At 44.4% G+C, this 16,162-nt stretch overlaps 1 protein-coding gene across 3 annotated transcripts in view; it reads left to right on the top strand.

The window, feature by feature from the left end:
- The window catches only part of MEGF10 (multiple EGF like domains 10), a 349,303-nt gene that overhangs the window by 304,713 nt on the left and 28,428 nt on the right, over positions 1-16,162 (top strand). For all 3 annotated transcript variants that reach the window (XM_081827136.1, XM_081827137.1, XM_081827138.1), the window contains 4 exons: positions 5,080-5,254; positions 6,761-6,881; positions 7,651-7,814; positions 10,131-10,233. In XM_081827136.1, coding sequence (XP_081683262.1) covers positions 5,080-5,254; positions 6,761-6,881; positions 7,651-7,814; positions 10,131-10,233 — 563 coding nt within the window. The remainder of the gene's footprint in view (positions 1-5,079; positions 5,255-6,760; positions 6,882-7,650; positions 7,815-10,130; positions 10,234-16,162) is intronic.

Here is a 16,162-nt window from a genome sequence, read left to right as displayed (position 1 = left end):
GATCATGACCTGAGCCGAAGGCAGTCGCTTAACCAACTGAGCCACCCAGGCGCCCCAAAAGGCATAGAATCTTTGTATTAATTGAAAAATACAGCTTGTTCATTTTACCATTTAATCGAGCAAGTGGAGATTTCTATTATGTAATTCATGATGTGTTTTTATCCTAAAACCTTTCATTTTAATTACTGAGATAACTTATGCAATGCAGACTATTAGTTTATATTGTCTTTAGGTAAACGTTGAGTTATATGAATGTACATATTGACGTATTTTGCAGCCACATAGCTGGGTTATGGGTTTGTATCCGTTAGCTTTTGCTGCATTAAAAAAAAAAAAAACCCACTGCAAACAGTGGTATAAGACAATGATTATTTATTAGCAGTTGGTTTTTTGCTTCACTAAGCTTGGTAGTTCTTCTGCTTTCCTTCCTGTATTCAGCTAGCAGATCAGCTAGAGGTAGATGGGTTCTAGAATTCCTCCCTCACTTGTCCAGCATCTGGCTGGTTGATGGGTGCCTGAACCACATGCCTTTAGCAGCTAGCACATTAGCCTGGGCTTCTTGTCATGATGACTGGCTTCCAAAAGCAGCAAGAAACGGAGAAAACGCCGACATGCAAACATGTTTCAAACCTTTGGTTATGTCGTGTTTGGTATTGTCCCTGTGGATGAAACAGGTCACGCAAGCAACTACAGGTTCAAAACACTCCACCTCCTGGTAGGAGTTGCCAAGAATTTGTAGCCATTTTTACTTTTGCAATCTACCATGGGGTTGAAATTAATTTAAATATATTTAAAGGATATTCGTGTATTCAATCATAGTGCTATTATAGAGCCTGAAGACATTCACCGTGACCTGTACTTTTCAGCCAAAAACGAACTTTTATGGTGGAAATGGTTTAGAGGAGAAAAATAAAATTCGAGATTTATTAAGATTCCGCATGGGAGATGTATATTAGCTCTTGTTAACAAGGACATTTAATAGCTGTGGGCAATCAGGATGTGCCTATTTACAAATGCCACGTAATTGTCATTCCATTTGAGCATTAATAACACCTAAGGAAATGAATGAAAGGAAGTTCGATGACTCGTCCTATTTTAGCCAATATTGTATTGGACTCACAATGATTCAACTCTTAAATTGAAAAATTTACTAGAATGTTTATATCTAGTTGTATATGTGTATGAAGTGATAGGTGTTCCTATGTGGGTATCACCCTATTTTCATATGCACAAAGCAACCTGTTCTTCAGAAAGAAAATGAGTAGGCGTGTGTTACCCTTCAGCCTCCAGTCTGCTGCTTCTAATATCAACACGTAAATCTCATTACCAATTAAGCTGCCTGCATGAGAACCCATCAAATGCCTCCAAAGTGCTCTGGCTTCCTATATCTAATTACAAATTGCAGAGCACTAATTTCGGTGTCAATCAATCTGAGAACCAGTGTGTTGCATACTATTCACTGGGGGGCATTGAATATCAATTTCTGTGTCTGCCTGTAGCTTGGCCAGTTCCCTGTGCCCGGATTATCCATTTTGTCTAACATTTGTGTCTTCACCAGGAATGTGATTTTCTATTTTTTTTTATTATTCTTATGTTAATCCCCATACATTACATCATTAGTTTTTGATGGAGTGTTCCATGATTCATTGTTTGTGCATAACACCCAGTGCTCCATGCAGAATGTGCCCTCCTCAATACCCACCACCAGGCCAACCCATCCTCCCACCCCCCTCCCCTCTAGAACCCTGTTTGTTTTTCAGAGTCCATCGTCTCTCATGGTTCGTCCACCCCTCCGATTTCCCCCGCTTCATTCCTCCCCTCCCGCTACCTTCTTCTTCTTCTTTTTTTTTTTCTTAACATATATTGCATTATTTGTTTCAGAGGTACAGATCTGAGATTCAACAGTCTTGCACAATTCACAGCGCTTACCAGAGCACATACCCTCCCCAGTGTCTATCACCCAGTCACCCCATCCCTCCCACCCCACCCCCCACTCCAGCAACACTCAGTTTGTTTCCTGCGATTAAGAATTCCTCATATCAATGAGATCATATGATACATATCTTTCTCTGTATGATTTTCTACTTTTTAATGTAAAGTAATATATTCTACTAAAAGATGTCCTTTTTTAATAGCATGTCAAAGGAAGGCAAACTACTTTAACCAATGCACGCTTAAAATATTTCTTTTCCCTTTCTCAAATGTAGGACCTTTCTGAAGTAAATTTAAATTTGTCTCTGCTTTTGCACAATACAGGCTTTTATTGGTCCTGCTAACTGGTGCTAAATCCTACACTTTAGCCATTCTTTTTCATATCTAGCCCTCCTAGCAGGCTGCGACCAAGCTTCCTTTTTTCTTTGGTGTAAAAACAAACAAATAAATCTAGGTTCAGGTTTGATTCCTCTACTACCTGTGTTGGGCTTTGAATAAATTACTCTTTCTAGGTCGCTCTTGCCTGATTTATAAAGTGGGACGATCCCCAACACTTGGAATGGCTTGTGAGGATTAAATGAAATACTGCGCACGCGGATTCCTGAGCATGACGTTAACACATATTCAGTGCTCGGTAAACGCAACTCGCTATGCGAGCCTGTGGGTTGACTTACGGTATCCCCAGAAACGTCACGTAAGAGAGTATTCCCTGCAATTCAGAGTGGTTCCTGTGCAGCCACAACTTTGACATTTTAAAAACGAATTCTAGGGCACAGCTTGCCTTTGCATGCAGATGTGCAGATTATCATTCAGCGCCGCTGGATGACTCAGCGATATGGGGCGAAGCAGGTCCATGTGGGAAAGCAGGACTTCAGAGTCAGATCCCTCTGTACCTTAAATGTCGTTTTCCCTAACTCACTCACTCAGTGTTTGCTGTGTGCGCACTGTGGGCCGGGGACGGGTAACAAAACGTGCCAGATTCTTGCCTTCACGGAGCTCAAGGTCTAGAGGGGAAGGAAGACATGGGTAAAATGGAGAGGCCCAGAATGGGGAAGCAGTATTCCTGGTGTATGGAATAGCCCACGTGATGCCCTTATATTGGCAACACTCAGTGCTTTTCCCAACTAAAAGAAATCCATTGCAGTTGAGCATAGTAATAAAGAGAGACTAATGACTAGAGAAGGGGTTGGGAAGTAGGCAGTGGCCAGGTAACAATGGCCTGTGGACTGCATTTAGGGTGACTTTGTGTCTAGGGTCACAGGGACTGTTTGGATTAGGGACAGTGGTCCTAATAACTCCCTCTTCACTCTTGAAAATGTCCTGGTTTAGACAGTAGATAACACAGTCCCTGTAGCTGTATTAGACGGCACAGATTATATTCTCAGTGTAGTGGGGAGTTTTTGAAGAGCTTTAAGGAGAATGATAGGCTAGCATCTACTTTTTAGGTGACAAGGCATGAGTGAGTGCAGAGGTTGCAAGACGGAAGGCTATCCCGGTTTTCCGAGTTAGAGGGCCTTGACGTGGGGTAGCGTGGTGACGGTGAGGATGGAGAGATGGGGTGGAGGCAGGATATTTTGGAGGCAGGCTATCAGGTCCTAGCGAGGAAGTGGATATGGGAAATGAGGGAGGAGTTCCCGGGAATAACTCTGAAGTTTCTGGTTTAAACAGCTGAGTGGCTGGTGGTGCCAATTGCTCCAGTGGGGTGATTGAGAGTAACCACTGAAGAATGAAGGCCGGGAAGAACTAAGACTCGGAATTTGACATGCCCAAGTTGGAGTTGAAGGTGCCGAGTGTTTGCTCAAGGAGAGGGAGCAGATGAGTAGATCTGAGTAGGTCTAAGGAGATCAGAGACTCAAACCCTTGCCTTTTAAATCCAAACCTTTTTTTTTTTTTATAAGATTTTATTTGAGAGCCTGAGAGTGAGCACAAGCATGGGGAAGGGCAGAGGGAGAGGGAGAGAGAGAAGCAGACTCCCCGCTGCAGGGAGCCCGACATGGGGCTCCATCCCAGGACCCCGGGGATCATGACCTGAGCCGATGGCAGACGCTTAACCGACTGAGCCACCCAGGCGCCCCTCAAATCCAAACCTTCTATACCCAAGAAACCATGTTAAATGTAGAGTGGTACTGGGTATGTCTTCATAGCGTGTTCCCTGAGTAATGCTTGTGACAGATGCCTAGGCGTTTGCTTGTGGGTGCTCAGCTGCAGGGGGGCACAAACCATTCCACCCACGGGGGTGTGGCTGAGACCCGCCCGTGACACACTAGGACGTCGGGCCGGAGAGGTTGTGTGCTTTCGCTAAGGTACCCAGGTGGTGGGAGAGCTGCTGTTCCATCTCAGCCTTCCCCTCTCCCAACAAATCCTTCTTTCCAAGAGTAGAAAATCCGTGGATTGTCTCTGGACAAGAGTCACTTAACACACGGCTGGGTGAGACAGTGGATGGCCGTAGTTACTGGGAGGGGTTTATCTCCACCAGGGGAGGAAGACGGTCTTTCACAGCCTTCTGACTGTGAACAGAGCTGGTTTGATCGTTGAGATGTCCCTGTGGTGAGAAGCACATGTGTTTTGCATGCCACAGAGTGCCCTATTGGGTCAGGCTCCCTGGCGCGTGCCTCTCGGCGCAGCTGATGTGTCCATTTGCTCGGGGACGACAGCTGGCTGCCTGGCCGGTCCATGCAGCTGCTGCCTCAGGTAGAGACGGTTGCTCAGCTGCCAGGTATGGAGATTCGAGAACAGAAACAGGCAAGGAAAGTCTGCTGCTTTTGGAGTGCCTTAGACCTAACCCTGGCTAACTGATTTGGTGGTGTGCACCGGACTGAGTTGTTCTTTAAACCCTCTCGTCGAGGTGACCAGTCACTGAATTATAGTGCTTTCGACCTATGAAGACTATAATGAGTTTCAGACAAAAGGAAGCGGTTGTGATCATCTTCCGGTTGGAGCATGATGCTGATTTCACGCCACATTTCTGTGGTACCTATCGGGTTTCAGCCAATTAATTAAATCATAGCAAGCCTGGGAACGAAGTTTAAATTATTGTGCATGGAATTAGCCACCCATTCATTGCTCATGGCTGAAGCAACATTTGCATGGGCCCTGGGTGTCATGTTCACCCAGGAGTGACTTTCTCCTTTTATCCGTGTCTCTCAGCTGTCACCCCATGTCTGGAGAGTGTGCCTGCAAGCCGGGCTGGTCAGGACTCTACTGCAATGAGACATGTTCTCCTGGATTCTTCGGGGAAGCTTGCCAACAGATCTGCAGCTGCCAAAACGGGGCTGACTGTGACAGTGTGACCGGGGAGTGCACCTGTGCCCCAGGATTCAAAGTGAGTGGCTCTGGAGGAAGGAGCCTCGGGGTACCGTGTGGAGCACAATGACACCACGTACCATATAGGGCCCTTCCTGAAGTACAGGGAATGTGCTAAGATCTGTCACATCATTAACAAGAAAGAGACTGAAAAGTACTACTAAGAAACAGAAGGAATTACCTTAGAACGATAACTGGAAGGCTGGTAAAACAATAAATGTAGCGTTCATATTAATTATTTAATTAATATGTGTCATGGAATATGATGTACTTTCATTATTCCTTACATAATTACTTTTTCCCTACATAATCATTTTGCTACATTCTATAGGCAACAAAGAAATTACTTTTCCAAGTAATTACTGTTAAGAGTTTTTGTCTCAGCTCCACGCAATTTGAAGGCACATCATGTATCAAGTTCGCACGTATTATATATTTACGTGCGATGGTTAGCAGTATGGAAGTTTTTCGGTGCCTTGGAGAACCTAGACCTTGCAAATATGCCCGTGCGCCAACCGAGCAGAATTTTGCCTAGTTTCCAGGATTTCTTAGCTATAGATTAGGAATCCTTGTTTTAAAGGAAAACAGATTGGTCTTGATTATTTTCTCTCTTTTGAAAGAGGACAGGATTAACCAAAGAAGATGTTGATGATTATTCCAGAGCATGTAATGTGGGATGAGTAGGTGATAAAGACTCAGAGTTGAGGGGATCTTTACAGGTTTTTCTAACCCATGTCAATATTCTTTGGTGGAGCCCTTGATTTACTCTGTCTTAAGTCTCTTCTGTTTTTATTTTTATTTATTTTTAAAGATTTTACTTATTTATTTGAGAGGGAGAGAGAGAGCATGAGCAGGGGGGAAGGGCAGAGAGAGAAGCCGGCTCCCCGCTGATCAGGGAGCCCAAGGCGGGTCGATCCCAGGACCCTGGGATCATGACCTGAGCCGAAGGCAGATGCTTAACCAACTGAGCCACCCAGACGCCCCAAGTCTCTTCTGTTTTTAAAGGCGATGACCTCCAGCCATCCTTGATAGCCCACTTCTGTGTTTTAGGCTTATTGTCAGATAATAAATTGAATCATGCTGCAGGCGGAGTGTGTGTCCCGTTGCTTTGCTTCAACCACCAGTCATATTACATATTATACAAGGAAGGCTAAGAAGCATTGCAATTTAATGTATAGTTTATGTTTATTTATGTATTGACTGTAATTGATAGTTTATTGTTCTATATCTGCTTGTCTGAGCAAGGACAAAAGGTTTTTTTGTGTGTTTGCTAGGAAAGGAAGCTCATGAAGGCAGCAGGCTTTTTTGATTGCCATTTAATACTGAATCCTAAACAGGCAAGCTAACATTGCCCTTGAATCTTTAAAATTTGTATACTGGGGGCATTTGGCAACTTTAAAAAATACAAGTGTTAAAATTAGAGAGGGAATATCATTAGCATTGCCAAGGTGCATTTTTGTTTGTTTGTGCTGGCTTTATTTCATTCAGTGAAATTGCACGCATTTTCCTATCTGTGCCCGTCTAGGGAATTGACTGCTCTATCCCGTGCCCGCTGGGAACCTATGGAATAAACTGCTCCTCTCTCTGTGGCTGTAAGAACGACGCTGTCTGCTCACCTGTAGATGGGTCTTGTACTTGCAAGGCAGGTAAGTGGGGGAGTGAGGCTTTTATCTGCTCTTCATCCCGTCACCTCCTAAAGTCACAGGGAAGAAACCTTGACTAGGGTTCTAGCTCCATCCGTGCCAAAGTTTGGCGTCCAAACTCGGCCAGCCCCTCATCCAGGGTGGGCTCTCCTGCTTTTGTGAGCCAAGAAAAGCGGCTCACATAGGACCTCCAAAGTTGCTGCCAGCTCCCAAAGTCTGGGAGTCTCTGGGCTTTGGGTAAAGTGAGCAAGCAGACATACACCCACACCCCTAAATTGGCCTGGAGTTGCAGCAAGAAATGCAGCCAAGCACCGATTTTATGCAAAGGCCAAAATGTGTCTATCTGTAGTTGTTACAACAGGCAGGGTCCCGGAAACTCACTGTTCACGGTTCATTGGGTTTGCTTTAAAGAGGGGGTTGCTCTTCCAAACACAAACCTTCCTTTACCCTCCCGTATAAAGATGGTGCTTTCCCGACCGGAGCCGCACTCGGCGTTCTGCATTGCGCATCACCGCACACTCGAGGTGCCGCGCTCTGTATCTTGTCCCAGTAGCCCAGCGATGTCTCTTGCTGCTGGCATCCTTGTCGATCATACGGCACACACGGATTCTGGGTACTTCGGCCGTTGCTGCTGGAGGCTCCACTCGGCAGCGCCACTGCGCTCTGTGCTGGGACTGGGGACCCCGCCGTGCACCTCCAAAATGTTTCTAAAGGGCAACGTGGCTTGGGGAGTCCGGGGGAAACTCCATGCTGCTTGTTCTTGTCGCGGCAGGCTGGCACGGGGTGGACTGCTCCATCAGCTGCCCCAGCGGCACTTGGGGCTTTAGCTGTAACCTGACCTGCCAGTGTCTCAACGGGGGAGCCTGCAACACCCAGGACGGGACCTGCACATGCGCACCCGGGTGGCGCGGGGAGAAGTGTGAGCTCCCCTGCCAGGTACGGCTGAGCCGGAGCCCCAGCTGGGAAGCCATGGGGGGTGGGTGCTGGGGGCAGAGTGTCCGCTCACTGCTGCCGTGTCCCTGGGGTCAGGCATGCGTGTGTGAACCCAACAAAACTATTAGAAGAACTGAGGTCTTTGAAGTCACATCGGAGGTAAGATCGGAAAAGGGATAGACATGGAAATGGGTAGGTAGCTCTGCAAGAATCACTCCCTTCTTCTCCTTCATCTCTGCCCGGGCTCCCCCCACCCCGCCCCCCCTCCCCCCGCCACCCTTCCTGCTGTCTCCGTTCCTACACACCCCTCTCTCCGTGGCAACCGATGGACAGCATTTGTCAAACACCCAGCGTCTGCCTGTCAACTCTCCAAATACTGTATCTCCATTATCATGGAAATCCTCCCATCTCTGGTGGAAAGTGGCAGAGGATTGAAAGGGGGTGGGGACCGGTGTCGCAAAAATGCTCATCGAGGTGGTGAGAGGTTTAGAAATGGCCGTCTGTTAAACACAAGTGTTTCTCGAGTCACAGGAATCTCCAGAGATGTCCCTCGTTCAATGCTGGCTCCACTCCCCTGACCTACTTTGGAGGTAGTCGTGCATACAAATCCCATACCACGTCCTACTGCAGGCAGAGGTTGCAAATGGGACATGTGTTCTATAGTAACATGCTGATTCCCCTTTCTCCCTCTGAAGCCCTTGGCCCATTTCTTGCCCTCTTTTTCATGACCTTTTCTTCCTCTCTCATTTCTTTCCTCCTGAGCCATTAAGCATTCTCTCAGGGATGTGCGTTCTCTGCCTCCAGGAGAGATGGCAAGATGACACTGTGACCCTCTGACCTGGGCCCCTCGCGGTGGGAGCAGTTTTTCCCCTGGGCTTCCTCCTCATCAAGCACAACCCATTTCCCAACTAGAGAAGATCCCACCCTGGGCTATTCCATGCCCTCCAGACCCGTAGGACAGAGTTCAGTTAGCTTTGCTGCCTCTCATCCACCAGTGAACAAATTATCAGTCCTCTGCGATGGGCTTGAAGAGCACCTTGCACTCCCAATCAGATGGTAGACAATTCAGTGAAGTCCGATGATGGTTTAAGTGGCTTGTATGGTGGCAAAGCCCCAGCAAACATTAGTGGGGCGTTAATTTTTTTAAATTTTAGTTAAGTTCTCGTCAAACGATGATGCTGTCAGACACCCTGTTTTATGCTGGTTCTCAGCTTCCTCGCCCTTGGTAACTGCACACCCCCTGAAGGTTTAGAGTGCCCTCCCTCAGTTCGTCAGGACCTGGCATGAAAGGGCAGGGTCACTAAGTGCAGAGCTTTCCATTACCACAGTGTGAATTGATATGAAGGGTCTAGCAAGGCTTCTGTGGCAAACTAAATGATCTCGTCCACAAAGGGGTCTCGTCTCTGCTGGACCAAAACCGATGTGCACGTGAAAATGTTCAGGCCTGGGAACAGACCCGGGAAGGGGCTGTGCCAAAAGTATGCCAGCCGTCCTTGGGATCTCGCATCAGAACGCTCATGTCATTGAGACTTCTTCAGGGAAAGGAAGATACTGACTGGGAAAAGCAGCCGAAGATTTTCACTTCTCCTAAGGATTCTTTGCATCACACTGGCCATTTACAGAAATGAACTTCATTCGATTAGTGCTATGATTTTCTTTTAACTGTAGAGCCTCTTTCTTTATGTGAGTCAAGGGCCTCCCTTTCCATGAACGAGTAGCATGCCTTGTAAGGAACGCTGAACTACTTTATAAAAATCCTTAGGAACAAAAGAAAATTTCTTTATGAGCGGTGGTATATGATAAGATACAAAGGATTCTCTTAATTAATGAGCATGTTTGCATATATTTGCATATATGCATATCAGTTGGTCTCACCGTTCATAGGACCGACCATTATGTCAGACATTTCAACTACAGTCTGAGTGATTTTTTTTTTTTTTTAAAGATTTTTTTTATTTATCTGACAGATAGAGAGACAGCGAGAGAGGAAACACAAGCAGGAGGAGTGGGAGAGGGAGAAGCAGGCTTCCCGCTGAGCAGGGAGCCCGATGCGGGGCTCGATCCCATGACCCTGGGATCATGACCTGAGCCGAAGGCAGACGCTCAACGACTGAGCCACCCAGGCGCCCCTGTCTGAGTGATTTTTAAAACACCCCCTCCTGCATTTGGGGGACTAAGCAGATATGGGAAGAGGGGATTATCGTGTGTGTGGCTGAGAGGTGTTTGGGAGGGGAGGGTCCTGGATCTGAGGTGGTTGCCTGAGGTCCCTGTCGTCTCTCATTGTGGATTTCCATGACCTCGTCGCTCTCTTCCACACAGGATGGCACGTATGGGCTGAACTGTGCGGAGCGCTGTGACTGTAGCCACGCCGATGGCTGTCACCCCACGACAGGCCACTGCCGCTGCCTCCCGGGATGGTCAGGTGAGCCAGGGACCGCTACTTGAAATGGGAAACATGCCAACTTACACCTAGCCCTGTTCCTTGCTGCTTTAGGGAAACACACACGGGTCACCTTTTCAGAGAAGAAGAAATGGTAAATCCAATAACAACAGTCACATTTTTACCCAAGAGATACTACTGCGAGACCTGATTCATCTGGGGATGACTTCTTGTTGAAGCATTCAGGAGCAGTTGTCTTGAGCCTTGACGGAAGGTCCAGCTGTCAGAATTCAGGCCAGTAAGGCAGGGCGGGGGAAGTGTGAATTGATATGAAGGGTCTAGCAAGGCTTCTGTGGCATTTCTGAGCACCGAGGAAAGAATGAGGGAAATAAACCATAAGAACGTAACTAAGTTCACCTCGGTGAGGCAAAAATATTCAATATTAATATTAATATGGTTAATATGCAAGTATTAAAATAGTCATTGCTAGACATGAAAGTTTTTAAACTTGCTTTTTCTTACAATAATACTTAAGTCATAAAAATTCATAATACGATTGAGTACCAATTTTGTAGCTATAGGGTGGAGGTTTCTCCTTATTTATATGGATTCATGGTTCCAGCTAGGAAGTTTATCAGACTAACAGTGGTCTTGGAAAATGAACCCTGTTTTTGCTCATGATAAATAGACTTGGGAGAGGGCACTGAATGCCCAAGGCAAATTGGGGTCCTGCTTTTCTGTTTCTTTCATGAAGTCAAGCCTATTCTAAAAAAACAAAAACAAAACCTTACAAAACGAATGGAATTTTAAATGCTTATTTAGAAAAATTACAAATGGAAATGCACCAAGAAAGTTATTGAACATTGGGATGAGTGGACTGGGTATATTTATGAGCAGTTTCTTCTGAAAGTAAAATAAAAGGTTGACTGCTGATACGCCAATTGAGAGCCAAGTACTGTGGAACTTGGGTGCATGTTAGAGGTGGTTAAATGAACCCAAACTCTCTTTTACAATTCTCATTCATAGTCATTTGTGTATATGTGTGTTTGTGTGTGTATTTGTATATGTTGTATTTGTATCTAAATATATGTGTGTCTATATTCAGAGAAGAGAAGGAGATTTGTAGGACACAACTGTTTTCATGCTGATGATGCTTCACTATCTTCCAAAATGGTTTTTTAACTTGTCTTCTAAAAGAGAAACTGGTAGTAACAAGCCAAGCATCCTCTTTAGTGATGGTTCATATTTTGAGAAGGTGGATCTTTTAGAGGAGACTCTTAATACCTCCATGCCAGAGAAGTGACATTTAGGAAATTATGGAGTCAGCGTAGTCTTACCTCTTAGCAAAAATTGTAAAAAGAAGAACGAAGAAATAATAAGTAATGCCTATTGAATGCTTATGGCAGGCTCGCAGCAACTCTGTGAGGTAGAAAATATCATTTTGTCGTTTTTATAGATGAAGAAACTGAGGCACAGACAAGTTGAGTGTTGAAGGGTCAGTAAATGTGAGAGACAGGATTTGCACTAATACCCTCCTATTGCGTCTCCAGCTCTCTTCATGACTGCACCCTCTGCCGTACACGGACTTCTTCCAGAACATGCTGGGGGAAAGGGCAGTTGGGCTGAGATTAATTCTGAGCATGGATGAGGACTTCTGAGAATTATATGAGAGGACCGTGGTGATAAGTGCTGCTAATCAGCACCTTCTTCATATATGTGCACGTGTGTGTGTATGTGTATATCTATATGTGTGTGTATACATACCTAGGGAGAGAGAGAGAGAGAGTATATATGCATATGTTCATATGTATGCATTTATATAGAGAGAGACAGAGGCAGAGACAGAGACAGGAAGATATACCATAGAATTCACCTATTTAAATTGTATAATCCTGTGGTTTTTAGTATAGTCAAAGAATTATACACCATCATCACTACCATTTTTAGAAGATTTTCATCATCATAAAGAAACTGCAGTAGTACTTATTATCAGTTATTCTCCATTTACCCCCAACTCACCACTAGGCAAACTCCACCTCCCCACCCTAGGCAACCACTAACCTACTTTCTGTCTCTATAGATTTACCTATTCTGATATTGTATGGATTCATGCAATATGAGGTCTTTGGCTACTGGCTTCCTTCTCTTGGTTTGTTTTCAAGGTTCATTCCTACTGGAGCGTATATCAGTACTTCATTCCTTTTGACTGGTGACAAATATTCCATGGTATGGGTAGACCACATTTTATTTGCACATCCACCAGTTGATGGACATTTGGGTTGTTTCCACTTTTTGGCTATTTTGAAAAATGCTGTTAAGAACATTCATGTACAGGTTTTTGTGTGAATGTGTATGTTTGGTATATAAGTTAGGGATGGAATTGCTGGGTTGTGTGATAACTCTAAGTTTAACCTTTTAAAGAATTGCTACACTGTTCTCCAAAGCAGTTATACCATTTTCCATTCCCACCAATAATGTGTGAGGTGTCTGTCTCCTCACCAAAAATTTTTATTTTCTGTCTTTTTGATTCTAGCCATCCAAGTGGTGTGAAATGTTATTTCATGAGTTTTTGATTTGCATTCTCCTAATAAATGACGATGTTAAGTGTCTTTTGTATTTAGTTCGGCCATCTGTGTATATTTTTCCAGCCATCTGTATGTCTGATATCTATTCAGATACTTTGCTCATTTTTTAATTGGGTCATTTTGTGTTTTTATAATTGAATTGTAATATTTCTTTATGTATTTTATATCTATGTTCCTTATCAGATGTATGATTTGCAAATATTTTTTCCCATTCTGTTTGTTACTTTTTCACTCTCTTCGTGATGTCTGTTTCTGCAGAAAAGTTTTTATTTTGACGGAGTTCAAAAAGTTTTTTTCTTTTGTTGCTTGTGTTTTTGGTGTCAAATCTATGAAACCATTGGCTAGTCCACAGTGACAAAGATTTTTACCTCTGTATTCTTCTAAGCATTTTATAGTTTTAGATTTTACACGTAGGTCTTTGATCCATTTTGAGTTTGGTTTTATATATGGTGTGAGGTAAGGGTCCAAATTCATTCTTTTGCATGCTGATCCATCTCCATCTGTTCCAGCATCATGTGTTGAAAAGATCATTCATCCCCCTCCCTTCCCATCACCTGTGTTGTCTTGATACCTTTGCCAAAAATCAACTGACCATAAGTGGGAGAGCATTTATGTCTGGACTCTCACTTCTGTTCCACTGATCTATATCCTTATGCCAGTACCATACTGTTTTGATTACTCTAGCTTTGTAGAAAGTTTTGAAATGTGGGAAGTGTGAGTCCTTCAACTTTGGTCTTCTTCTTCAAGATCGTTTGGGCTATCCTGGGTCCCTTGAACTTCAAGGTATATCAATTCCTGTGAAGAAACAAGGTAGATTTAATAAGGAATGAGTCTATAGATCAATATGGGGAGTACTGCTAACTTGACAATACATGTCTTCATATCCTTGAACAGAAAATGTCATCAGTGACCTCTTTAGCGGTGTCTCTCGGTCCTTTGGAATTTGTTGAGAGCTGCTTTGGCTTCTGACAGGAGTAAACTGAGATGAACTGTCATGTGCTTGATTTCTAGTGTCTGAGAGCTACCTTGGGAAACAGACCAAGGCTGGGGTAATGGACCTTATTTTCTGTCAATAGGAGTTACCCACAGACACAAGGACTCTCTTGCCCTCTAGTTTCTCCTTGACTTGCAAAAGCTAAGGTAACTCTGACCTCACAGTGTGAAACTCCACCTCCCCATGTTTCCATGTGGCTCTAAGTTACTAAATGTTAAAACCACATCACGCTAAGAGTAAACTGGATTTTGTGACTTCCCTAGCGTGCTTGGACTCCTTAAATAAAATGACCAGTACCAAGTTCTCCGTGACCACAATGAAGTGAAATAGCATTTTGAACCCCCTGGCAAATTCAGAACTTTTCTAACAGAGAAGCCCTATTGTTTGTTTTGCACCATGCCCCACCAAATCTCCTCTTGTTTCCTGAATACAGAGGAAATGTGAGGTGTTCCTGAACACACCAGTCACTGCTCAAGTATCTACCTGCCTTGGTGATTTAGAGCCAGACTGTGAAAGACATACTCGTATCTACACGAGAAAAGCAGGAGATACGATTTGGCCTGAAGCCAGCCAGAAAATGTGTTTGTTGCATTCCACAGTCTGGGTCATGGGGTAAGACAAATGATCCCATCTGGCCTGAGACCTATGGAGCTCCTGCGGGAATGCACACAGCATAATCTTGTAACACTCTGTCCATCTGTGACTGGTCTGTTTCTCCAAAGGGGAAAAACTCTGCTGCTTCATGCTGGTCTCTACTTATTACCCTACTGTCTCTTTGCTTCGTGGCCCCATTGTCTCATTTCTTTGGGTCTTCTGTGGAGGCTGTTGACCTTTGAGGATCTAAGACTGCCCTGAGACTTTTTTTTTTTTTTAGAGAAATCATCCCCCACATTCACAGTACACAGTAGGTATATGCAAACGTACATAGAGGAAAAGAAGGTTACGAAAGTTCCAAAAAGCACCCTACAATTGGACCAAGAATTGGTTCATTTTCCCAAGAGGAAAGAAGAGTAGACTCTGTGTTATTTATGTAGAGCACCATTTCTTTGTCCACATTGGATAGACTCATAATTTTTCATCAACAAACTTGTTTTTGAGGAAGTACCTTGTGAGAATCTTTCTCAACATAAAGAAAGCCTTGCTTTTCATTTGGATACCAGATGCAGGGCCAGATAAATAGCATGAGTATTGGGGAAGTAAAGGATTCTGTTTCCTCTCCTCCCTGTTGCTGAGAGTGCTCTAGGTGAAATGTTAAGTATCACTGGACGGGGTAATAGTATGTGGGGTAACGGTGAAGTTTTAGTGTTGTCTAACACAGGGACCTGGGCTCTTCCCTTGACCAAATCAGTAAGAAGGCACAGAGTCACCAACAACACCAACAATCCTAGGTCACGGAGGACAGTGTTGGGGAGTGGGGGGAGGCTCATCAGGCCTCTGGGTTTAGAGCCAGAGGTAAAGGTGGGGAGAGCTTTATTCCTCTTTACAAAGAAAAGGACACACCTAAATTGAGGAAACCATCTGCTAACCTGATATACCAAGGAAATCAGCTTGTGTTCTTACTGTGGGGCTCATTACCACTCCTCATGATTTCACCCTCTTTTCTAACATTGGACTGTCTTTTTCTCCTAAAGGAACTGAGACTCTATTGCTATCATTGACCGTTCCCTTTTACCTGGTTCTAAAACAGGTTTTCAAAAGGTGCTGCCATACAGATTACCCAAAGCAAAAGTTGCATCTGATATCCTAGAAACTATTTCCAAAAGAAATGTTCCATTAAAAAAAAGACATGCACTTTTATTATATATAGTTATTTAAAACCTTACTATATGGATATTTTTAGCCTGTCGACTACTTTATCAAAAAGAGACAGATTGCAGTTAAAAAAAATTGGGGGGGGGAATGAAACACCATCCAAAATATAGGCTGCGTCCTGGGCTCCTTCTCCCACACCTCTCCACCCGTACACGAGTCCACACGTGTGCACACACACACACACACACACACTGCTATAAAATGAGACTGGCTTTTCAAAATGGTTATTCTAAAGTCCCAGATGTCAATGAAATGGAATTAGTTGTGTAGGGGGGGGCGGGGCGGGGTGTATTTCCAGAGTAGTAAAAGTAATATGCTTTATAAAGTATTTTCCCAAAACAGTAGAAACATGCTGACTTTCTTTCTTCCTTTCTGCCCTGACTTCAGCCAGCCAGAACACCTCTTCACTGAGCGTTAGAGCTGAGCAAGATCTCATTCCAGCTGTGTGGGAACAGATGCCGTCTTCAGCCTGGTTCCCAGCCCTGGCTAAGATCACTGTCACCTGGGAACTTTTGTAACTTGTGTATTCCCCGTCCCCACCCCCCACCTACCGAATGACAATCTGGAGGGTGAGTGAGGA

Source organism: Leptonychotes weddellii, chromosome 7, assembly GCF_054177405.1.
Source record: "Leptonychotes weddellii isolate Sample4059 chromosome 7, ASM5417740v2, whole genome shotgun sequence".
Lineage (NCBI taxonomy): Eukaryota > Metazoa > Chordata > Mammalia > Carnivora > Phocidae > Leptonychotes > Leptonychotes weddellii.
The sequence above is the reverse complement of the archived record's forward strand: the minus strand, read 5'-3'. Positions and strand labels throughout refer to the sequence as shown.